Source organism: Bubalus kerabau, chromosome 9, assembly GCF_029407905.1.
Source record: "Bubalus kerabau isolate K-KA32 ecotype Philippines breed swamp buffalo chromosome 9, PCC_UOA_SB_1v2, whole genome shotgun sequence".
In the NCBI taxonomy this organism is placed as follows: domain Eukaryota; kingdom Metazoa; phylum Chordata; class Mammalia; order Artiodactyla; family Bovidae; genus Bubalus; species Bubalus kerabau.
This window is the reverse complement of record NC_073632.1, coordinates 109,992,006-110,015,867: the sequence shown is the minus strand read 5'-3', so window position 1 is coordinate 110,015,867 and position 23,862 is coordinate 109,992,006. Positions and strand designations below refer to the sequence as shown.

General features: G+C 53.5%; 1 protein-coding gene across 2 annotated transcripts; it reads left to right on the top strand.

Moving 5' to 3' along the window:
* The first annotated feature begins 3,915 nt into the window (after positions 1–3,915).
* On the top strand, positions 3,916–22,445 carry RNASET2 (ribonuclease T2). 2 transcript variants are annotated; one of them, XM_055536182.1, is made up of 11 exons: positions 3,916–4,070; positions 4,228–4,393; positions 7,080–7,140; positions 7,632–7,691; positions 8,324–8,379; positions 9,822–9,879; positions 11,334–11,404; positions 17,501–17,614; positions 19,069–19,117; positions 21,469–21,543; positions 22,175–22,445. In XM_055536182.1, the coding sequence occupies exons 2-11, from the start codon at positions 4,317–4,319 to the stop codon at positions 22,355–22,357; spliced, it is 804 nt and encodes a 267-aa protein (XP_055392157.1). In that variant the 5' UTR covers positions 3,916–4,070; positions 4,228–4,316; the 3' UTR covers positions 22,358–22,445. The 2 variants fall into 2 exon arrangements, with proteins under 2 accessions (XP_055392157.1, XP_055392158.1); XM_055536183.1 differs by lacking the exon at positions 7,632–7,691.
* Positions 22,446–23,862: the final 1,417 nt, after the last annotated feature.

Here is a 23,862-nt window from a genome sequence, read left to right as displayed (position 1 = left end):
AAGGGAGCCTTGCTGAAAATGAACCGGGCGAGGCAGTGGCAAGTTGCCAGTGGTGACGATGCTGAATTTTATCTAAGCCTGTGGTCCTGGAGCACAGCAGAGGTTAAAAAGTCCCCCTGCTGGTTCCTGGATACCCCCGCCCCCCCCCACCCCCCAACCTTACCTGGGACAAGGCCAGACAGGGATCCTCCGAATCCCCGTTCTTGGCCTCACCTTAGTTCTTTCACCGGTCACTGGGAGCAGGAAGCTTATTCACCAAACTTAATTTCAGCTTCTCTGCTTCCTTCAGCCTCACACAGAACAGGCAGGCACCCCTGTCCTGACCTCAGGCGCCTCCGGGAAGAACATTCTCTGACCGCCTGGCCTACAAAGCCACCCTCTCAGCCCACTGCCCACCGCGGTGGTTTCTAGCTGTGTTTACTCCTCTCTGTAAAGAAACCTCTCTTGCCCAACCCTGGAGAATCTTGCAGCTCCTCAAGTCAGCGCTTTTTCCTGTTACTAGACTCCCTCCCCGCTCACCACCCCCTCCCCCCCCCATCGCCCACAGGGTCCTCAAGAATAAAATTCTGTCTAAATCAGATTCTCTTCTTATCCAGCTGTGGTCAGGAAAGGCCTCCCTGAGGAGCAGAGACTTACACAGATGGACTGTGGTTTGAGGGAGAACCAGGAATCATGGGATTCAGGTTTGTTTTAAGAAATGGATCTTTTTAGCCTAAAAGAGAAGCAGGAGGACAGAATGGTGGGGTTTACTTAGGTTGTTTAGAGGAGGTGGTTGAAGGAGCCCAGAAAACGTAAGAAGTTGGAGAAATGGGGGAGACCAGAAAGACACGACGCTGCTTCAGACCACAGAGGAGCCCACGCATTCCTCCCACAGATGCTGTTTGTCAATCACCTACTGTTTGCCATCTACCGTGGCAGGCAGTGGGGACTCAGCGGTGACTAAACTAGATATGGGTGTTGACTTACAATCTACAGGGGAAGCCAGACATGAGCAGAGTAATCACACCCGCTCTATTTCAAACAGTGTGAGTGCTCTGTGGGTGAGTGGCAGGCAGCAGGACATATTACCCTGCACCTAGGCCATCATGCCAAAATCACTGCAGATGGTGATGCAGCCATGAAATTAAGATGCTTACTCCTTGGAAGGAAAGTTATGACCAACCTAGACAGCATATTAAAAAGCAGAGATGTTACTTTGTCAACAAAGGTCCACCTAGTCAAGGCTATGGTTTTTCCAGTAGTCATGTATGGATGTGAGAGTTGAACTATAAAGAAAGCTGAGCGCCGAAGAACTGATGCTTTTGAACTGTGGTGTTGGACAAGACTCTTGAGAGTCCCTTGGACTGCAAGGAGATGCAACCAGTCCATCCTAAAGGAGATCAGTCCTGGGTGTTCATTGGAAGGACTGATGTTGAAGCTGATACTCCAATACTTCGGCCACCTAATGCGAAGAGCTGACTCATTGGAAAAGACCCTGATGCTGGGAAAGACTGAAGGCAGGAGGAGAAGGGGATGACAGAGGATGAGATGGTTGGATGGCATCACCAACTCAATGGACATGCATTGGGTAAACTCTGGGAGTTGGTGATGGACAGGGAGGCCTGGTGTGCTGTGATTCATGGGGTCGCAAAGAGTTGGACACGACTGAGCGACTGAACTGAACAGAACTGAGACCATCACGTGTGGCAGAGGACCCTGAGGAAGCTGCAGTCTCACTCACAAGGTAAATACAAAAGGGCATTATCTAGGGTGGGATGTGGGGAGGGGACAGAAGGAGTGCAGCACCTTGGGAGAGACCGTGGCTGAGGAAGGACAAGGCCAGTGTTAGCAGGGCGGAGCCAGGGCCTCTGGACTAGATGTGCACCGTGAGCTAGTCCATAGAGTGGCTGAGGCCTGAGCAGACTAAGAATTCTGCTGCTCATTCAGAGATGAATGGGGAGGCCTTCTCTGGGGTCCCATGATTAAAACTCCACGCTCACAACGCAGGAAGCACAGGTTCGACCCCTGGTCAGGGAACTTCCACTTGCTGTCAAGAAAAACTGTCCTGCAAACGCTGATGGTGCTTGTGTAAGAGTGATAGGGTGACTCATTCCCCCTTTATTTCTAGGGGTTTCCGTGGACCTCCAATCCTTTGGCCACTTAATGCGAAGAGCCAACTCATTGGAAAACACCCTGATGCTAGCAAAGACTGAAGGCAGGAGGAGAGGGGGAGCACAGAGGATGAGATGGTTGGATGGCATCACCGACTCGATGGACATGAGTTTGAGCAAGCTCTGGGAGTTGGTGATGGACAGGGAGGCCTGGCGTGCTACAGCAAACAAAGATCAACCAGAAGGCCCGTGAAGTTTCCCAGGGGAGCGGCCCGGTTAGACCCACACCTAAGTGCAGAGTCAGTGTTGTCAAATTCGAGGCCTGGCGCAGTGAGGCCAAACAAACCCAAACACGGGAGTTTGGAACAGAGAAATATTTATTGCAGAACCAAGAAAGGAGTACAGGTTTTTGGCTTGGGCTCAAAAACCCCAAACTCTCCAGTGGTTTTTGGAGAAGAATTTTTACAGGCAAATGTATAGACTTCAGAGTGTGTGAGCTCTTGTCTTTGGTTGTTGGTGAGGTAACAGGCTGGTGCGCCAAGGACTGTGTGCTCAGCCTGAAGTTACCATCCTCCACCTGGGTGGGGGCCTTAATTCCTGCAGAAGATATATCAATATATATGTCTCCCTTGAGGCTGGGCTAGGACTGCTTTATCGCTGCCCTTCTCTTTCTTGACTGCTTTCCCTTTGTTCTGCACTCCCTCAGTTCCCTGGTGACTGCTTCAATCTGCCCTTTGGAGCTCAGGGAAGGTCTAGGAGGCTGGAGCTTTAGCTACAAGCAAGAAATGGAAACGTTATTGTGGCTGGGAGGGCCTCCCGCGGCCCCACATGTTTTGACCACTTCTTGGCAGCAGAGTGGAGAGAGAAGATGGACAGAGCCACAGAGGACCGGGGACCAAGCACTGTCTGCGGTTAGGAGGTCACTGGCCATCTTTGAGGATGTAGTTCCTGAGGACACAGGGGGAAGGAAGGTGGACTGAAGGCCTGAGCTGCAGGGGGCAGAGGCGGGAAGGTCGTCGTTTGGGAGTCTGCTGCCTCCTCCACCACCTCCCTGCCTCCCTCTCTCCATCGCCCACTGACTTGGGCACTGCATTGTGGATCTTCACCTCCCAGGTTCTTAGGACGAAGGACACAGGCTGTCTGGCTGGTGGTGGGTGCACAGCCACAGCCTTGATTTGCTATTTGTCTGATCTCAAGGAAGGCTGATGGTCCTGGTGGCAGGCTTAGCTCCAAAGGTCCTGCTGTTCCGTGTCCCAGAAGAGTTGCAAACGGTGGAGATCATGGGAATGGGGCAGAGACAAATGGAATCAAGTGGGGTTACCTAGGGGTGCCCTGTGCGGTCTTGGCGCTGGACAGACAGGACTCTCTGGGGGTCAGGGGCTGCCCCTAAGGGGCCCTGTGGTGGGGAGGACACGCGACACGAGTCTCTCCGCCTGCCCCAGGGTCCCAGCTACTTGAATACAACCCGGCCTCGAGGGAGCAGCCTTCTCTCAGCCCTTTCCTGCGGCCCCATGGCGCTGTCTCCGCACGCCTGTCACACACCTTGACGGACTGGCTACTGGGCCCCGAAAGCCCCGTCTCCCGCGTAGCTCGACGCGGAGACGAGGAGCCGGGGCTCCCAGGACATTAGAGAAGGTGGCTTTCAAGTCGACCTCCCGGGTCTGGGCGGAAGTGAAGCGCAAAGAGCCTAAGGGGAAGACGGACAGACCGGGGGCGGGGCGTGCCCGCTGGGCGAGGCGTGTCCTCCAGAAGGGGCGTGGCGTCGGGCTTCTCCAGGGCTTCTCGCCAGCCCGGCGCCAGCCTGTCGCCCAGGGGCGTGGCCCGGGCCGGGGGCGTGGCCGAAACGGGGGCCTGTCCCGGGCGGGGGCGTGGCGTTGGGGCATCTGGGCGGAAATGCGCGGGTTAGGGTTAGCGGGATTCGCCGGGCAGCGAGGGTCGCGGTGTTAGCCGACCGGCCGTCGTGTGCGCCTGGCGGACCTGGTGAGGCGGCAGGGCCCCAGGGTTCCGGGTGGTCGGTGGGCGGGGTGCGAGTCCACTGTGTTGCGGGGATCTGGGCTCCCGGGCCTCCGGGCCTCCGCAGGGGCCTCGGCGGTGGGCCGGCGCACGGTCAGCTTAGCGACGTCTGTTCCTTTTTCAGGGAAGCGCAGGGCCTGGCGCCGGACGCGGCCTCGCGCCCTCGGGAGACTGAGCCTTGGCGACCCCGCAGGGTCCTCCCCGGTGCGGCGGATGAATTCTCCGGCCTTCCTGGGCGCCTTGTGCCTGGCGCTGAGCTGTTTGGGCGGCGCGCATGGGCTCTGGAGGAGGTGAGCCGCCGAAGGGGCGCGGGGCGCGGGTCTGCAGAGGAACGGGGGATAGGCCGGGTGGGGGAACACGGGTGCCCGAGCTTCGGGGTGGCTCCGGGGCGGCGCGCGCGGGCTCTGGAGGACGTGAGCAGCTGGCGGGGCGAGGGGCGCGGGTCTGCGGGGGAACGGGGGTGGACCCGGGCGCCCGAACTTGGGAGCGGCTCTAGGGACGGCGGGCGCGCGCATTCCGACCAGGGTCAGTGCGATTCTGGTAAAGTGGTCGTGGTTCCTCTTTCCTAGTTTCTTTCTCTCGCCCTCCCTCCCCTCCCCCTCGTTCCCTCTTTCCATTCTTTCCTATGCAACTGACGAATTAGGGGTAAACAGGGGCTCTGGGAGAGGATTCACATTATACTTCTGTAGAGGAGACAGAGATCTGAGTACCAGATTTGAATTTTCTTCTATTTTATTTGGGTAATGATCTTGTTAATAGAAGGAGTTCATACTTCACTTGTAGGTGTGGGAAAAGTTCAGTTTTCCTTTTTAATGAACCATGGTTGTTGTTTTATCATTTACTTTAAAAGGTAACATTAAATTTCAGTTTTCCAAGAAAGTGTTATTTTCTGAAAACGGGCTGCATTAAATAACTAAGCATTGCCCTCAAGTTAAGAGCGGTTCACCAGAGAGGTAGTGTGGTGTGCGGATTGAGTGTGAACTGCTAGCTCAGATCCAGATGTGTGATCCAGAGCTGTGCACCAAGGTCGTTCAACCCAAAGTCCCCAGAGTGATGGCACCTGCCTCCTAGCGCCAATGCCAGGAGGCATCAGTTAAAGTACCGACCGTGCTCCGAGCCACTCCTGGCCTACAGCGATCAATGCAGCAGGCCCCCTCCATAGGGATCTGCAAGTTGCGGACTTCCAAAGATGCAAACGTGTTCACATATCCATTTAGGTAACTTAGTCCATGTGTCTGGCGTACTTGTCACGCACAACTGAGATACTTGGTGAGCAAGGCAAGGGTTCGAGACCACGAGGGTGACTCAGAGCCTGAGGGCCTCGCAGGTCAGCGGGGTTTTCCCAGGCCCTCTGCCTCTGCTTGGGAGGCCTTTCTCCCTACAGGGCAGTCAGCATCTCCACTGATTGGAGAGGATCTCTCTCTTACACTCACAGCACTCTTTAGCTGGGGTGGTATGTGGTAACTGTATTACAGACATTGTTGAGTCTTGAGTTTTATTGTAAACTCCATGCTGTTGGTCTAGTTTTCCTGGTGTCTGCCTACTCTTCCAGCCTCGGTTTCCCCCTTTGTGAAATAAGGTTTTCATACCTAGGGGAAAAAAGCATTTCTAACGCTTCTCCCAGCACTTATGCTCAGCATGAGCATGAGTAAGCTCACGAGTACTAATGCTCATGCTCTTGTACTGAGCATTTGCTTATTAGTTCAGTCTGAGAAAAGTTTTCAAATATTGTGAATTCTCTGCTTTTTAAACAGTACTCAATTATTTACAAAACGGTTATGTAAGAACTTATTTCTGTTTGGCTTTTGCTTCTTCTAAAATTTCATCTATCCTAATAAAATAAAATTTCATCTATCCTGAATGACATGCCTGCTTGAGTTATATGCCCTGTTGCTACTGATGTTTTCCATCTGGAAAGTGAGTATTTCCACAAGCCAGCCTTTCTGCCCCCATCTCTGTGTGTGCCAAGCCTTGCCAGCCTGGTGGAAGGGCTTCTGCTGAGGGATGTGTGAATGCTACTCCACAGCCCCTTATGGAACGTCTTAGGGTCAGATGTGTTTCATGGGGACATTGGAAGAAGTCCTTAGGCTCCCAAGTCACGCATCCTGCAGAGAACAAGATCCCAGTGGCTAGGGTGGTGCCAAGCCCTATGCAGCTCTGGGTGCTGTTCTGTGGTGCAATGAGCTATAGGAACCATTGTATTTCCAGGCTTGTGGGTGTCACACGTGCTGCTAAGGGCTCATTGGTCTGTGTCTGCACCGCCTGAGCCTCTGAGGAGAAAGGGGCTTTCTGGCCAGTCCTTCACTGCAGAGCCTTCCCGGCTGCCTGGTCTAGAATCCTAAGCCCCTCCCCGCCTGCCAGGCTTCCCAGGTGGCACGGTGGTGAACAGTCTTCCAGCCAGTGTGGGAGGTACAAGAGATGTGGGTTCGATCCCTGGGTCAGGAGGATCCCCTGGAGAAGGAAATGGCAACCCACTCCAGTCATGTCCAGTTGGACATGACTGACATGCCCCCCACCGGACAGGCCTGTTACCACTTGTTCCCGGGCCATGCTGTCTGCGTTTTCTCAGCCACCATAGTCAATGTCTCCCTCACTGGCTGCTGCGCTGCACGAGAGTAAGGACTCGGCCCCCCAGTCCTCTCAGCGACCCCCTCCCCGCCGCACCTGGGGAGCTGGCCGCCCATTCCTGCCCACAGCAGAGCCTGGGGACCCGGCTGCCCACTCCTGCCCACAGCAGTGCCTAGGGACATGGACCCCTCCCCACAGCAATGTCTGGGGACGCGGACCCCTCCCCGCAGCAGTGCCTGCAGATGTGGACCCCTCCCCGCAGCAGTGCCTGCAGATGTGGACCCCTCCCCGAAGCAGCAGCAGCAGCGCCTGGCCTGCAGCAGGCACCCTGTGTTTATTGAGTGATCCATGGATGGATTAATTTTTCTGTAACTCAAGTTACAGAGTGAGCCCCTTGTCTTTTTGCAGTGATGACCTCGAGTGGAGCAAACTAATCATGGTTCACCACTGGCCTGCGACCGTGTGCCAGGTGAGTTCTGCAGGGACCCGTGACGCCCACGGAGAGGAGGTCCCGTGCAGGCTGCTCCCCAGCGCCTCTCACTGACCTAGCCCCCGGCCTGCCCGCCCCTCGAGGCCGAGCCCTCCCAAGCGGAGACTGTGCCTCCAGGAGGCCCTGTGTGAGGGGCCAGGGTGGGCATCACAGATGCCAGAGCAGGTCTGTCCTCTGCTCAGGGGCCCTCGGGCTCATGCCCCCTTGAAAAGCTGCCCCTTGACTCCAGTTTCCCCCCACCGAAGGATCATCCAAGATGCTGGGTGAAGAGCTGGGGTAGAAAAGCCCCCGTGGGCGCTTGGCTTTGCTCTCCACTGCCTCGCGCTGCGGGAAAGCCTGCCTGCTTTGGATTGTGTTTCCTTGGGGATGGGAGCAGGGCACAGGTGGTCATCCTGCCCTCTGCCCCCTAGTCTGAGCCTTCTGACGTCAGACATTGCCGTCACCTAAACCAGGCCTGCCCTCATTTCCAGACCAGCCATACAGAGGAGCGCCTCCCACGTCAGAAGGGGTCTAAGCAGGAGGGCTTGCGGGTGAGCCGGCTCCTCACCACACCCAACGCGTACTGTTCCCTCGCTTGTCCACTGCAGGCACTGGGCCCAAGTTCTGACACCACCGCCTGGTAGTCGAGGTGTATTTCTTAATGGTTATTTATTTCGGAAAAGATCCATTTTTGCGAAACAATTTGGAGGTTCCCGTAAAGTGTTACACTGAAGATTTTTAACTCCATGATAATTATTTTACTCTGATCTTGCGTTTTTGTTGGCTCCAGATTCTCAGTACTTATTATTGCACTATTGCATTTTAATCTGGTACCTGAACAGATCTGAATACGACTGGGTGCCATGTCAGCCTCTGGTTCTCATTTTTTGATTGCATGACAAGAAAATTATTCATGGGTAACTATGAGTGCATCCATCAGATAGACTTAATTTTCAGGCACATAAAGAAAAAAAAAATAGCTGTTAAATTCTGTTTTCCAAAGTTTTGGTTCACCTTTTACAAAGAAAACATCCAGCCCCCGCCCCATGTGGTACCGTCATGAACATTGTTTATCGTAAATTACCACAGAATTTATTTTGTGTTAGGATTTCATTGATGTTTGTCGAAAGAAAGGAAGGTTGCTTAGTGTATTTAATAAACAAGAAACCCCTTGTCTCCTTAGGAAGTTGCGAGCCATTGCAAAGACCCTCCGAATTACTGGACGATACACGGATTATGGCAAGTACTTCCTGCATTTAAAACTTCAGTAGCCGCAGAACCTGGCTTCACTCTGTCCAGACGTGTATTCTGGTGATTTCTGTTAGTTTACTGAGCAGGCCAGAAGCTGGTTGAGAAACATCTTTAGCCTTTCTAACATGACCTGCCTTCTGTTGCCCTTGAGTTCTGTTTTGGTAGAATGATAACAGTCTAGTTTAAATATGCATTTAAGGGTTTTGGGTACATTTTCGATCACTGAGTTTTAATTTTCTTTTTCTTCTTTTGGAACCAATAAGTAAATGCATAAAAATAAATGTATGTACATTATACATATGTGATTTGTGTCTACAGTATACATACTTCACAGACACCCGGATTTTTCCTTCCGGTTTTGCCTGTAGTTCGCTTACGTTGGTTTTTGTGGTGTGCACGTGTATTCATGACGTTAAACTGTGTGCGTTTGTTTGCCCAGAGGGAGCGACCGGTCTCCCCCTCCCTTGAGAGGCGGGCAGTCCTGGCTCCTGCTGGCCCCAGTGTCCCTCAGGGACAGGGTCAGGGGCATGCTGGTCAAACAGGGGCCTGAGGACCGAGCCTCATCCCACCTCTGGTTTTCTGTGACTTCACTGGTGCCCTCGGCCGCCCTCCGGCTGGAGGAGCAGCACCCAGCTCTGTGGGGAACTGGGCTGGTTTCGGGGGCTGGGCCAGGCCTGTCCACCCTGGAGAAAGCAGGTTTGGTCCCTCGTGATCTAAGCCGCACGTGGAGATGGAGCGTGGACCCGTCCAGAACTGGACGCGTGAGGACAGAATCAGGCTCAAGTGGAGGGACACGTGCTCCGCGCTAGAACATTCCCGCTGCCCACCCTGAGTCGTCACCAGGCGCATCCTGAGCACGACGGGCACCTTGTATCAATGGTCCTCATCGCCTTTAAAGAGGTGGGACCTCTTGCTATGCCTGTTGAATGGAGGTTTGCAAGTAACTCAAAAAGTGTTGGTTGCTCAGTCGTGTCCAACTCTTTGCAACCCTATGGACTGTAGCCCTCCAGGCTCCTCTGTTCATGGGACTCTCCAGGCAAGAATACTGGAGGGGGTTGCCGTGGCCTTCTCCAGGGTATCTTCCCAATCCAGGGGTTGAACCTGGGTCTCCTGCATTGCAGACAGACTCTGATCACAGAACCACCAGGGAAGCGCCAGAACTTGGCCAGATATCTCCACCAACCCAGCTCTGGGTCGCCCCCTACTGGGCTGTCTATTTGCTTCCTGAGCTGGAAAGCCTGTTTGCACTGTGCCTGAAGTTTCGGACAGCTTACCGCTTTGAAGGCAACTTTAGTATTGCCCGCTTGTGCCCAAGCGTGATTCACCCCCTTTCATTCTCTCCAGACCACAACTCGAGTGTTTTCTCATACCATTTGGAACCAGCCTGCCCAAGACTAATTTCTCTTTATTTTTTCAACTCTAATTTCAAGGCCCGATAAAAGTGAAGCATGTAACCGATCCTGGCCCTTTAATCCAAAGGAGATCCAGGTACTAACTTTAATAATGTTCCCACCGCAGAGTCTCCCAAAAGATTCGCTGCTCCTCTAGGTGTGCCCTCAAAGCTGTGTCTAAAGTGTGTTCACCACGTTTATGGGTATCTAAAGCAGCCCCATGGATTGAGGATGATCTGTGTTTCAGTAAGTCCTCTGCCCTGGGCCCGATGGACTGCAGTGATGTGTGAGAGGCAGCAGGGGTGAGCAGGCCGGCCCTGGCTCTAGCCCGTGGCCCATGCTTCCTAGTCTGAGACCTCTGCCCGCTGGGCATGAACTCAGGCATGTGTGCCGCCCTGGATTGCAGGAGTGCCGTGGCCCCCAGGGTGTCCTTTCTGGCTGTGGATGGGTTTCTCAGTGGGGCCAGTGAGCAAGGAAGACAGGATGGGTCTTTCCAGGACAAAGAACTTGTATTGCAGAGTAACTCTGGGTGCTGAGGTTACGAGAGCTGGTAGCAGACACACACACACACACACACACACACACACACACACGTGAGCACAGCTTTCCACGGGGTTCTGACAACCCCTCGTGTGTGATGCCCAACTGTCAGGGACTCGTGACTCCATACCTGGACTTACCGGGCAGGGTCTGCGAGTTCCTGAGACCTCTCTGAAAACGTGGGGCAGACTTGGGATTTGCCTGAATTATGGGCCCTTCCCAGGATTGCACGGCCCCCAGAAGCACAAGGTAATTGCATACAAACCAGTCACAGGTTCTCGTGCCAGCCGTGCATCGGGCACTGTGCTGGGGGCCAGGGCAGAACCAGGTGTGATCTCCAGCCCACCCTGCCTGCAGCCGGGAGCCAGGACAGACGTCCCCTCTGGGTGCCTGGAGGGGAGGGTAGTCAGAGCTGAGGACGGTAGGCCTGGGCCCGGCTCTCCTGAGGAGGTAGTGGTGAGCTGGGATCCAGCTTAACCAGAGACAGGAGAGGCAGCAGCGTGGGCAAAGGCCCCAGGGTAGGACGGAGCTTTGGAGCAGCTGGGAGGAAGCCAGTGTGGCTGGGGGTGAGCCGTGGGCCCGGGCAGTGTTCCTCAGAGTCCTGTGTGCTGGTTAAGGCTTGTGTGTCTGAGTAAGACGCAGACGTAGTCGTTGGAAACATTCAAGCTGGAGAGAGAAGGAAGCCAGTGTCATGGCTTGATAATTTTGTGGTTTTTTTTAATGCTGAATAGTACTCCATTGTGTGGGTGGACATGATTTGTCTAGCCATTCACCCGTCAGAGCTTATATTTTCACATAGGCTTTCACGATTCCCCAGACTTCACTTTTACGTGTGTCTTAAGAAACATGTCATGCAGAATAAACTGAGTCATTTTACTCACCTGAGTGCTATTAACTCACAGAGCTCGGTTTCGTTTTGTTTTTTAATGTGTTCGTTTATCAGATCTGCCTTCTAGGTTTGAGTTGTCAAGCCTAACGTGGATTTATTATCATTGCTGTCTTTACGTGCAGGACCTTTTGCCAGACATGAAGATGTACTGGCCCGATCTGCTCCATCCGTCCAACTGCAGCCTCCGGTTCTGGTGAGTCTGAGTTCGCAGGCCCGTCTCGGGCCCCAGAGCCCAGGTATGAGGTGGGACCACGGGTGCAGGGGTGACGGAGAGCCTGGCTCCTGAGGCTGTGGAGCTGGAGCGGCCTTACATGTGCCGCACCCTCTTGGAGCAGTCCTCCAGTGGATAAAAAATGAGGGCAAGGGGAAGTGACTTTGTGAACTTGCTTTTTAATCCATTATATCTTTCACTTTGTGTGTGTCCTAAGTCACTTCGATTGTGTCTGACTCTTTGTGACTCTATGGACTGCAGCCCGCCAGGCTCCTCTGTCCATGGGATTCTCCGGGCAAGAATACTGGAGTGGGCGGCCATGCCCTCCTGCAGGGGATCTTCTGGACCCAGAGATTAAACCCGGGTGTCCTGCATCAGCAGGTGGATTCTTTACCACTGATGCCACCTGGGAAGCCCTCCCTCACTGCACGATGGCAATTTATAATTCATCTCACAGTGAATCAGGTTTTGGCCAAAGTGATTCACTTAACTTGGAAGTATATTTGTGTAGACTCTTCAGTCACTGAGTTCAGTTCAGTGGCTCAGTTGTGTCCGACTCTTTGCGATCCCGTGAACTACCGCCCGCCGGGCCTCCCTGTCCATCACCAACTCCTGGAATTCACTCAAACTCATATCCATCGAGTCGGTGATGCCATCCAGCCATCTCATCCTCTGTCGTCCCCTTCTCCTCCTGCCCCCAATCCCTCCCAGCATCAGGGTCTTTTCCAATGAGTTAACTCTTTGCATGAAGTGGCCAAAGTATTGGAGCTTCAGCTTTAGCATCTGTCCTTTCAATGAACACCCAGGACTGATCTCCTTTAGGATGGACAGGTTGGACCTCCTTGCAGTCCAAACAACTCTCAAGAGTCTTCTGGAGGAGTTAAATTTGGAGAAAAGCTTTTTGAAACAAAGCAGAGTGACAGTGACATGTGTGCTCCTGGTTCGTGGGTGTTCGCTTTGCAAGGTTCACTAGAGGGTGCGTGGCTGGGAGGTGGTTCACTCACGGCTCTGGGTCCGGACGCTGTAAAAGTTTGGGAGACGAACAGTCCACGTCTCCAGTGCTGGCTCTGAGCAACCTGAGGTCTGGAACGTGGTTTCAGAACAGACTGTGGCCTACATGAGTTGAAATAGTGAAAAACAATTAAAAAAACTTCTAGCACTTCATGGTATACTTAAAAATAAAAACTCTTTGGTGACTAAACAGAAGAGATTTCAGTATTTAGAATATTCCAGATAGAATCAGTCAGGTTTTTGCCAAAGCTTAAAAATATACCACTAAACACACACAAAGCATCTCCCCAGGTGGCACAGCGGTAAAGAACCCACCTGCCAATGCAGGAACAAAAAGAGACACAGGTGTGATCCCTGGGTCAGGAAGATCCCCTGGAGGAGGGCATGGAAACCCACTCCAGTATTCTTGCCTGGAGAATCCCATGGACAGAGGAGCCTGGTGGGCTCCAGTCCATGGGGTTGCAAAGAGTCGGACACGAATGAGCGACTGTACACACAGAGCATAACACAAAGATGGCCTTCGGTGGGTGAGTCCTTCAGCGTCTGATGAGATGATGTGGGCAGAACATGCACTCGGCTTTGTGTCTAATAAGGGCAAAATGATTCACCTTTCAGCTTAGGAGTTTAAATGACACACTTAGAAACTCGTTCTAAATGACTAAGGTAGCGTTCGTGCCTGTGGATGTGGAGATGGTGCTCATGTGGCCGGGCGCTTACCGGCTCGCTGGTTACTACCGGCTCGCTGGTTACTACCGGCTCCCTGGTTACTACCAGCTCCCTGGTTATTGCCCGTGGGTGGCTGTTGCCCAGGTCGCCTTGCTAAAAGGGGAGGATTATGTCAGAAAACTTTTCTCTTTAATCTCAAATGGGAATCGCGTATGCAAAGGAGAGGGTCCTGGTATCGGTTGGTGCTCAAGATAGTTCCCTAAGATTAAATCTGTAAACAAAACCAGCCATCCTGAAAAATACTGTGCACATGACCATCTGCAAAACAGGGGTGTTATTGGTTTCTGATTCTTGTAAGAAAAAGAAGGACTTCCCAGGAGGTTAAGTGGTAAAGAATCGGCCTGCTAATGCGCGAGATGTGGGTTTGACCCCTGGGTTGGGAAGATCCCCTGGAGGAGGAGATGGCTACCCATTCCAGTATTCTTGCCCTGCAGAATCCCATGAACAGAGGAGCCTGGTGGGCTCCCGTCCATGGGGTTGCAAAGAGTTGGACACAGCTGAGCATCTAAACAACAAGAAAAAGGATGAGAGTTTGGTCATCTCTAACATCTGTTGAGTTAACTTGCTCCAGGAACAACAGTGGACGTTTCTTGACTATTACATGCCAGGAGCTGTTTGGGCGTGTGTGACTGCTCCCGCCCCTGATTTCTCCAGCTCCTTCTGTGGGAGATTCTAGAATGACTGTCCCTGTTGTGCAGAAACTGAGGCCCCCGTAATTCAGTGCACGTTCAGCTAGTTGAAAAGAGTCTCCTTTTTCTACTTCATAGAATTTAGAAAGTTAAGAGATAATTCACTGTGGGTGCTATTGTAGATGAAGAACGTTAATTATTCATCTGTTTTTAATCTCTCCTCATGGTTTTCTCACAGCTCAGCTCATAAAGAATCCTCCTGCAATGCAGGAGACCCTGGTTTGATTCCTGGGTCAGGAAGATCTGCTAGAGAACGCATACCCACTCCAGTATTCTGTCCTGGAGAATTCCATGGACTGTACAGTCCATGGGGTCATAAAGAGTCAGACACGACTGAGCGACTTTCACTTTCACGTTTCTCTTTCATGGTTGTCCTGGGCCCGGGAGACTGGTGACTCACAGCCGTTGCCCTCACTCAGGACTGCTCCCTGGGGATGCTACTGAAGAATCAGTGCACGTTTAGGCTGTGCTTCCGTGAGACTGCATGTGGGTTCCTTCTGAGAGCTTGCATGACTGTTGTTATTAAATCTTGGTGAATTAATCGTTGATAAAGCCAATGCCCGTGTGGTTTTTCCATGCTAACCATGGTTAGCTTCTGAGTTGACAAGTTGTCAATCATTCTAAATCAATCCATCCATGTTTGGCAGTTGATTGGTTGGCAGCGCGGGGCATTGGAAGGGCCCCGAGCATGGGTTGAGGCAGGCCGGGGTCACCTGGCTCGGCGGCCACTGGCCCCTGTGAGCCTCAGTGTCCCCACTTGTAAACCAGCAATTGTGTTTCTATTTGCAGCATTGTGAGACACAAGTGACGGACATGTGAACATTGTGCAGAACTTCATTGCATGTATGTGTGCTCAGTCGTGTCTGACTCTTTTTCAACCCCACGGCCTGTAACCTGCCTATCCTCCGTCCGTGGAATTCTCCAGCAAGAATACTAGAGTGGGTTGCCATTCCCATCTCCAGGGGATCTTCCCGACCCAGGGATTGAACCCACGTCTCCTGCACTGGGAGGCGGATTCTTTACCACCGACCACCTAGTTTCAGTTCAGTTCAGTTCAGTCACTCAGTCGTGTCCGACTCTTTGCGACCCCATGAATCGCAGCACGCCAGGCCTCCCTGTCCATCACCAACTCCCGGAGTTCACTCAAACTCACGTCTATTGAGTCGCTGATGCCATCCAGCCATCTCATCCTCTGTCCTTCTCCTCCTGCCCACAATCCCTCCCAGCGTTACGGTCTTTTCCAATGAGTCATCTCTTCCCATCAGGTGGCCAAAGTGCTGGAGTTTCAGCTTCAGCATCAGTCCTTCTAATGAACACCCAGGACTGATCTCCTTTAGGATGGACTGGTTGGATCTCCTTGCAGTCCAAGGGACTCTCAAGAGTCTTCTCCAACACCACAGTTCAAAAGTATCAGTTCTTCAGCTCTCAGCTTTCTTCACCATCCAACTCTCACATCCATACATGACCACTGGAAAAGCCATAGCCTTGACTAGACAGACCTTTGTTGGCAAAGTAATATCTCTGCTTTTCAATATACTATCTAGGTTGGTTATAACTTTCCTTCCAAGGAGTAAGTGTCTTTTAATTTTATGGCTGCAGTCACCATCTGCAGTGATTTTGGAGCCCAGAAAAATAAAATCTGACACTATTTCCACTGTTTCCCCATCTATTTCCCATGAAGTGCTGGGACCAGATGCCATGATCTTCATTTTCTGAATGTTGAGCTTTAAGCCAACTTTTTCACTCTCCTCTTTCACGTTCATCAAGAGGCTTTTTAGTTCCTCTTCACTGTCTTGCATAAGGGTGGTGTCATCTGCATATCTGATGTTATTGATATTTCTTCCAGCAATCTTGATTCCAGCTTGTGCTTCTTCCAGCCCAGCATTTCTCATGATGTACTCTGCATAGAAGTTAAATAAGCAGGGTGACAATATACAGCCTTGATGTACTCCTTTTCCTATTTGGAACCAGTCTGTTGTTCCATGTCCAGTTCTAACTGTTGCTTCCTGACCTGCATATAGATTTCTCAAGAGGCAGGTCAGGTGGTCTGGAATTCCCATCTCTTTCAGAATTTTCCACAGTTTATTGTGATCCACACAGTCAAAGGCTTTGGCATAGTCACTAAAACAGAAATAGATGTTTTTCTGGAACTCTGGTTTTTTGATGATCCAGCAGATGGTGGCAATTTGATCTCTGGTTCCTCTGCCTTTTCTAAAACCAGCTTGAACATCTGGAAGTTCACGGTTCACATACTGCTGAAGCCTGGCTTGGAGAATTTTGAGCATTACTTTACTAGTGTGTGAGATGAGTGCAATTGTGCGGTAGTTTGAGCATTCTTTGCTATTGCCTTTCTTTGGGATTGGAATGAAAACTGACCTTTTCCAGTCCTGTGGCCACTGCTGAGTTTTCCAAATTTGCTGGCATATTGAGTGCAGCACTTTCACAGCATCATCTTTCAGGATTTGAAATAGCTCAACTGGAATTCCATCACCTCCACTAGCTTTGTTCATAGTGATGCTTTCTAAGGCCCACTTGACTTCACATTCCAGAATGTCTGGCTCTAGGTGAGTGATCACATCATCGTGATTATCTGAGTCGTGAAGCTCTTTTTTATACACTTCTTCTGTGTATTCTTGCCACCTCTTCTGAATATCTTCTGCTTCTGTTAGGTCCATACCATTTCTGTCCTTTATTGAGCCCATCTTTGCATGAAATATTCCCTTGGTATCTCTAATTTTCTTGAAGAGATCCCTAGTCTTTCCCATTCTGTTGTTTTCCTGTATTTCTTTGCATTGATTGCTGAGGAAGGCTTTCTTATCTCTCCTTGCTATTCTTTGAAACTCTTCATTCAGATCCTTATATCTTTCCTTTTCTCCTTTGCTTTTCGCATCTCTTCTTTTCACAGCCACCTGGTTTAATCTTCAATAAAACGCGAGCAATTATTATCAGTAGTGGTGTTTTTCTTCAGTACAAATCGCTGCTTGTTTGCGGGCATTTGGCTGGGTTGTTGCTTCCTTGCAGTCGTCTCTGTAGATGACGTCTACGCTGCAATGAGCATGGGGAACCGGCTCAGGCCGTCCTGGTGATGAGTGAGCCTGCGTTTTCTCGCCAGTGGCTGAGGTGTGGCCATCCAGCCGCGGCCGTCACGTCCCCTGCTGTCCAGCCGGGGCTCCCCCGGAGGACACCCAGAGCCGTGTCATCCTGTGAGGCCTGAACGACAGCGTTCGCTTCTTTCTCAGTTTGGTTTGCTGTTAGTCTCAAAAGTGAGTTGGAGCTTCCTGGTGGAGGAAGGCCTGAAGAAAACTGACAAGGGCTGGCGGTGCTCGACTGGGTCCGGCGGGGCCTGGGGCCCGTGCTGAGAGGAGGACATCTGTCCTTCCCACTTTGTGAAAACGACAGTCTGCCTCCTGCCCGGATGCCCTGCACGAGCAGCCGTGCAGGTGGTTTATTGGGAGGTGGTGTCATTACCTTTTAAAATGAAAAGTGAAGTTGCTCAGTCATGTCCAACTCTGCGATGCCGTGGACTATAGCCCACCAGGCTCCTCCATCCATGGGATTTTCCAGGCAAGAGTACTGGAGTGGGGTGCCATTTCCTTCTCCAACATTACCTTTTAACCAGTTTTTTTGTTTTTTTTTTAACACACCCTTACAGGAGCCACGAGTGGAAGAAGCACGGGACCTGTGCTGCTCAGCTGGATGCCCTCAATTCCCAGAGGAAGTACTTTGGCAAGAGTCTGGATCTGTATAAGGCACTGGCCCTGACCAGGTGGGAGACCCAGGCCTGTAGACTCGCCTCCTGCACCCCACTCTCCCAAGTCACCGCACACCCACACCCTAGTCCTGGGGATGAACGGGACTGCAAGTTGCCTGGCGCAGCATCCCTGACTCGGGTACCACGGTCCCAGGAACTGGGCAGCAGAGTCGTGCTGAGAAACACACAGCTCCTCCCATAAGCCTTTCCAGACTCCTGGGGGCCTGACTGCATGGAGCGGACTCAGAGACTCAAGGGGCTCATCACGCAGGTCCTGGGAGAAGTCGCCTGCACAGGAGACCCCTGGGCACCTCCCTCTTATCAGACTCCGGGGAGGAAGGCACCCCCCGTTCACCAGCGCAGACCTCACGGTCCTGGCTCACAAGCAGCGTGAGTCTAGCCGACTCTGCAGCCCAGGTTTTATTGAATCCAGCAGCAAAAGGAGAATATGTGGTTACACTGAAAGTTTTAAGGTCAAATATTTGAATAATTCGTCCCTTCAGCCAACAACTACTTACTTACTAAGGACCTCCTGGTTACTCTTCCTGAATCTGTGTGGCTTTCCATACACATGCCCAAGTGCAGAGTTGCTGAATTCTGGGACCCCTGGAGCATCAGCCAGGCCCACGGGGGTGGACAGGCTGAGTCCTGTCCTCCCCGGGGTGCATTCCCTGGGGCCTGCCGAGGAAGGGCGCTCCTGCCCACCGAGTGTCTGATGGAGACTACGTAGAACCGCTGTAGAGAAGTCATATAGTCTCCCAGCTTCTCCAAGGAAAATCCAAAATCTCTGTGCTCACAAAATTAAGGCGTCAAAACACGTCCTTTCTATTTGGCCCTGTGTTATAAACCACTGGGCTTCCCAGGCGGCACAGGGGAGGGGACCCGCCTGCCAGTACAGGAGACATGAGACGCAGGTTCAGTCCCTGGGTTGGGAAGATCCCCTGGAAGAGGGCATGGCAAGCCACTCCAGTGTTCTTGCCTGGAGAATCTCATGGACAGAGGAGCCTGGAGGGCTACACTCCATAGGGTCACAAAGAGCAGGTTAAAACCACGTGCTTTAGAAAGTGATTCAAGGCATTGAAAGTATTTTAAAATTGGTCTAATTTGGGGTTGTTAGGATCAGCCTAGGATCCAGAATCAGCTGCTAGCTGTCCTTTAGGACAGGCATGGCGGGTAGGTGGTTGTGTGGTGCCTACTCCAGCTGGCAGCAGCCACCAGGGCTGGCGCTGAGGTTCCGGTGCTGGAAAGGGGCCCAGATGACGCACTCGTGTGCCACGGTGAGGGGAGGTCGGGCGGCCTGGGTTTCACCCGTGTTCCCTGTGTCAGCAGACTTACGGCCCCAGGTAGTGAGACTGCACACTTCCCTTTAAGAGGGTCTTCATTTTTATTATGAAATGTGATAGCAACAAGAAAGGAAATCAGACCTTCATTATACAGCTTTTTTTTTTTTTTTTTGCTCTAAAATTTAGCATGCTCCAAAAATTGGGGATAGAACCATCTACCGATCACTACTACCAGGTAAGTCTTGCTTCTGGCTTCTCATCAAACGCGTATCCGCCAACTGGGGACGCCTGGCCACCACCAGCTGTCACCTCAGCCGTGATCTATGCTCTGCTTTCAAAGAACCCAAACCAGCCCCTCCCACTTGGCTATTACGTTTCTAAATAGATTTCATTTAAATTTTGTCTTCCTGTATATTTTGTGTAAACTCAAGGCTACTGAAACGTGATCTTGGAGCAGGTTTGTGGTTTCCTAGTGAGGAGTATATTCCAGGCTCTTAAGAGACTGGTATTAATAGAATGTGCAGTTGGACAGCACAGTTCTATGAACCTGAAGAAGAAAATGAAGATTTGTTTTTATGATGTAATCGTGCTTTGTTTCATGATAAAAGTGTAGAAATTGGAACCTGGCAGAGCCTGTTGGCAGGTGGCCTGTACAGAAGGGCTCACCCTGGTGTGAGCACAGTTGTGGGCGGACAGCCTGGCCCCCAGGCAGCGGTCACTACCCGCCTGGGCCTGAAGCCTCTGCTCTTGGGCCCTTAACGGCGTGAGTCAGCTGACCCTCCTCTGGAGACAGGTTTTGTATTTTTTCCATATATGAATGTGAAAACACCCGAAAGTCACTGTCTTCAGCAATTCTGAGTTCCGGTGCCTCGGCGGGTCCCAAACCCTCAGTCTGGTGACCTGGTGTGATAAGTCAGCACTTGGGTCTCCCTCTGTGGATCCGCCGTTTTCCTCTGTCCATGGAGAGTAGGGGCGGGCGGGGCAGTGCCCTTCCGGAGGGACTGCAAGCTGCCCTCTGTCCATCTGCCCAGGAGGCAGGGGATTTGCAGGACTCACATTTAAGTGCATAAGTGGAATTTTCTTGCCCAGAACGTGACGTTCAGAGAACAGACTTCAATTCCAAGCCAGAGCAACAGCCACAGTGCGTGTTTTCTGAGCTCCTTTGTGCTGGAGGCACGAGGCGGGGCATCAGAACAGGCAGGGCCTGGCCTCCCGTCTCCTGGCAGGAGAGTTTCTGCTTTTGTACCCGGCATGCAGGCCCTGGATCAGGGCCGAGAGGAGAAGGGAGACCCACATAGCGCCACTTGTGTGGACTCCAGTCTGGAGGGGGACCTATGGGGCCGCTCTGTCTCCTTCAGGGTCCGGGGCGGTTCATCCCCAGCGTCTCCGCGCTGTGTCCGTGAGCCGGGGCTCTGGGAGAGCACGGGCGGTTCATCCCCAGCGTCTCCGAGCTGTGTCCATGAGCCTGGGCGCTCTGGGAGAGCACGGGCGGTTCATCCCCAGCGTCTCCGAGCTGTGTCCATGAGCCGGGGGCGCGCTGGGAGAGCACGGGCGGTTGATCCCCAGCGTCTCCGCGCTGTGTCCATGAGCCAGGGGCGCTCTGGGAGAGCACGGGCGGTTCATCCCCAGCGTCTCCGAGCTGTGTCCATGAGCCTGGGCGCTCTGGGACAGCACGGGCGGTTCATCCCCAGCGTCTCCACGCTGTGTCCGTGAGCCGGGGCGCTCTGGGAGAGCACGGGCGGTTGATCCCCAGCGTCTCCGAGCTGTGTCCATGAGCCGGGGGCGCTCTGGGAGAGCACGGGCGGTTCATCCCCAGCGTCTCCGCGCTGTGTCCGTGAGCCGGGGCGCTCTGGGAGAGCACGGGCGGTTGATCCCCAGCGTCTCCGAGCTGTGTCCATGAGCCGGGGGCGCTCTGGGAGAGCACGGGCGGTTGATCCCCAGCGTCTCCGAGCTGTGTCCATGAGCCGGGGGCGCTCTGGGAGAGCACGGGCGGTTGATCCCCAGCGTCTCCGAGCTGTGTCCATGAGCCGGGGGCGCTCTGGGAGAGCACGGGCGGTTGATCCCCAGCGTCTCCGAGCTGTGTCCATGAGCCGGGGGTGCTCTGGGAGAGCACGGGCGGTTCATCCCCAGCGTCTCCACGCTGTGTCTGTGAGCCGGGGCTGGGAGAGCACGGGCGGTTCATCCCCAGCGCCTCGGAGCTGTGTCCATGAGCCGGGGGCGCGCTGGGAGAGCACGGGCGGTTGATCCCCAGCGTCTCCGCCAGCCGGGGGCGCTCTGGGAGAGCACGGGCGGTTCATCCCCAGCGTCTCCGAGCTGTGTCCGTGAGCTGGGCGCTCTGGGAGAGCACGGGCGGTTCATCCCCAGCGTCTCCGCGCTGTGTCCGTGAGCCGGGCGCTCTAGGAGAGCACGGGCGGTTCATCCCCAGCGTCTCCGCGCTGTATCCGTGAGCCGGGCGCTCTGGGAGAGCATGCCGCTGCCGGATGTTTGCATCCACACGCGTGTACACCAGTGTCGCTTCTGACCATGACAGAACTGTTTGTTTCTTCTTTTGACATTTCATTTCTAATGCAGTTTATCCAATTTCAGGTGTCGGACATCAGAGATGCGCTTGTCACCGTGTACAAAGTTGTGCCCAAAGTCCAGTGTTTTCTGCTAGAGAAGGTCAGATATGCTGTGCTCTGTCATCCCCTCTGTCTCTACCAAGACCACCCGTGCAGCCTTCTGAGAGCTTGTGCTCTCCGTGGAGTTCCCAGGGGCAGCGTTGTGTGTGTGTGGGGGGGAGGGCGGTGAGGGGGGAGGGTGCGTGCAGGTGTACAAATGCGTATGTCCACGTGTGTGTGTGTGTGTGTGTGCTTTGAAATAACAGGCTGTTGTTTGACACCGTGCTGGGCGGGCTGCTGTTCTGGCAGCTTCTCCCTAACGGGGGCTCCTGTTCCAGAAGGCGATGAGGCAGGGACGGGGCCTGTGGGCGTATCATGCGGCATCCACGTCGTTAGTCTCGTCAGCTGTCGTTTTCTGTCGCACTTCCAGATGAGTCGTCCTTTCCTCTGTCAGCTGTTGAAGTCTTAAATTCATCTACCGATAGGGTGCCGTTTACCTGTTTATCGATTGTGATGCAGACATGGTGTGTGTGGGTGTGACTGCACACACCTCTGTCCAAGTGTACATTTCTAAGCTGAAAGTGGGGTCTCCTCCCTGGCCACGTCCAGGCTGGCTCAGGGGCGGGGCTGGAGGGGACCACCTCCAGAATGCTCCGACTTGCATTCTGAAGCGTCTTCGCTCTTCCCTTCAGGGCCAGGAGGTGCAGCTCCTCGGGCAGGTGGAGCTGTGCTTCTCCAAGGACCTGCAGCTGCAGAACTGCTCGCATGCTGCGGAGCCGGCGGCTCGCAGGCAGGAAGCCTGGCCGAACCTGGGCCTGCATGTCTGCAATGACGGCCTGGTCCTATACCCTCCGCTCAACGAGACCAAACTCTGATGCTGCAGTTTGTAAATCTCCACTTTGAAAAGCAAGAGAAACTGACAGACGACTTCTTTTTAAAAAGCAACTCACAACCGCCTTCACCTGAGCCTGTTCTGTTTGTCGTGCTTTGCACCTCGTGTCTGGGAGTTGAGTCTTGTGGTCCCTGTAAAGGTGGGGTGAGCAGGGGGTGCACCGGAAGGGAGGGGTTATCCCCACCTCTTGGCTGCCTTGTGGTTGGAGTGAAGCTCTGGTTTCCTTTTTCTCTCCTTTGGCAATCTCTGCGACCCCCTTGGAAAATAAGGCAGGCCCGCTTGGAGCCTGGGCCAATGGTGCAGACTCAGGAGAACTCATCCCTGTGTCTCTCAGCTCTGAGGACACGTTGGGGGCTGTCAGGACCAGCCCTCAAGCAGGAGCTCAGGCTGCAAACAGATGGGGGGATGCGGTGCTGGAGGCAGTCTCTGCCTCGGGCCTCAGGGCTGTTGGCTCCTGTTCTGCGGTCACCTGCCAGTGTCTCCCTTGGGGGGCTGGTGCGGATGGCCCAGTGTCCCCTGAGGGCCCTGGTGCTGGCAGGCAAGATGCTCTGTGTGTGCGTGGGTTGGGGCGGGGGGAATCTGGGTGTGTGCCGAGTGCCAGCCCACACCCCCACGGCATAGGTGCTCCTCCCTGCAGACTGAAAGGCCCGCAGGGCAGTCAGTCCAGCAGCTCCCCCTTCCTCTCTGGGAAGGCGGCATCGGTCCTCGGGCACTGGGACTGAGGAGGCCCCCGGGGGTGGGTCCGTGTCCCCCGAGGTGCTGCCTGGAGGTGTGGCCCCTCTCGGCGATGAAGCGCGTCCAGGCTCAGGCGGCTCTGAAGACAGACACGCCCAGTGATGGGCGAAGCTTCGTCCAGAGGGAGCCGAGTGGCGCGTCAGAAACCGAGTCAGATTTTGGCGTGTCTCTTTCCCTAAGGGAGGGAGAGACACCCTGCTCTCCACGTCCAGGCTGGGGCCACATGCGGCCCCTGCCGGGCTCCCCTGCGCCCCAGGCTCACACGCGCCGCGATCCGCCCACCTCTGTCTCCTGAGTTTCCCTGTTGCTCAGTGGCCGAGGGCATCTGCTTCTCCCTCTGCTCTTTTGCGTCTGGCTCCTCAGCTAAGGGGAAGGAGGAAACGTGACAGGCTTCATCTGAGCCCAGGCCCCGACGCCTGCTCCACCGGGCCTCCCTGGGGCGGGCCTCTGGCCCTTGGAGAGACATTCAAAAGGCGGCTGTTGTTTCTTCTGACTCATTTTGCAAATACATGGCTCAAGGCTAGGGTTTCTACTTCATTATTTCCGGATGAGCTGGTAAATTTAAATAAAGCTTCATATTTGAATTGAATTTATTTTAAAGCTTTGGAGAATCAAGAAAAGCAGTGGTCTGCTGATACTCCTCGGACACCAGTCTTTCTAAAATCTGCCTGCGTGCTTTTTAAATAGGCTATAATTTTTTTAATAAAATATGTTTATTATTATACAGTCTGAGCATTTCTTGAGGGTAGGCTG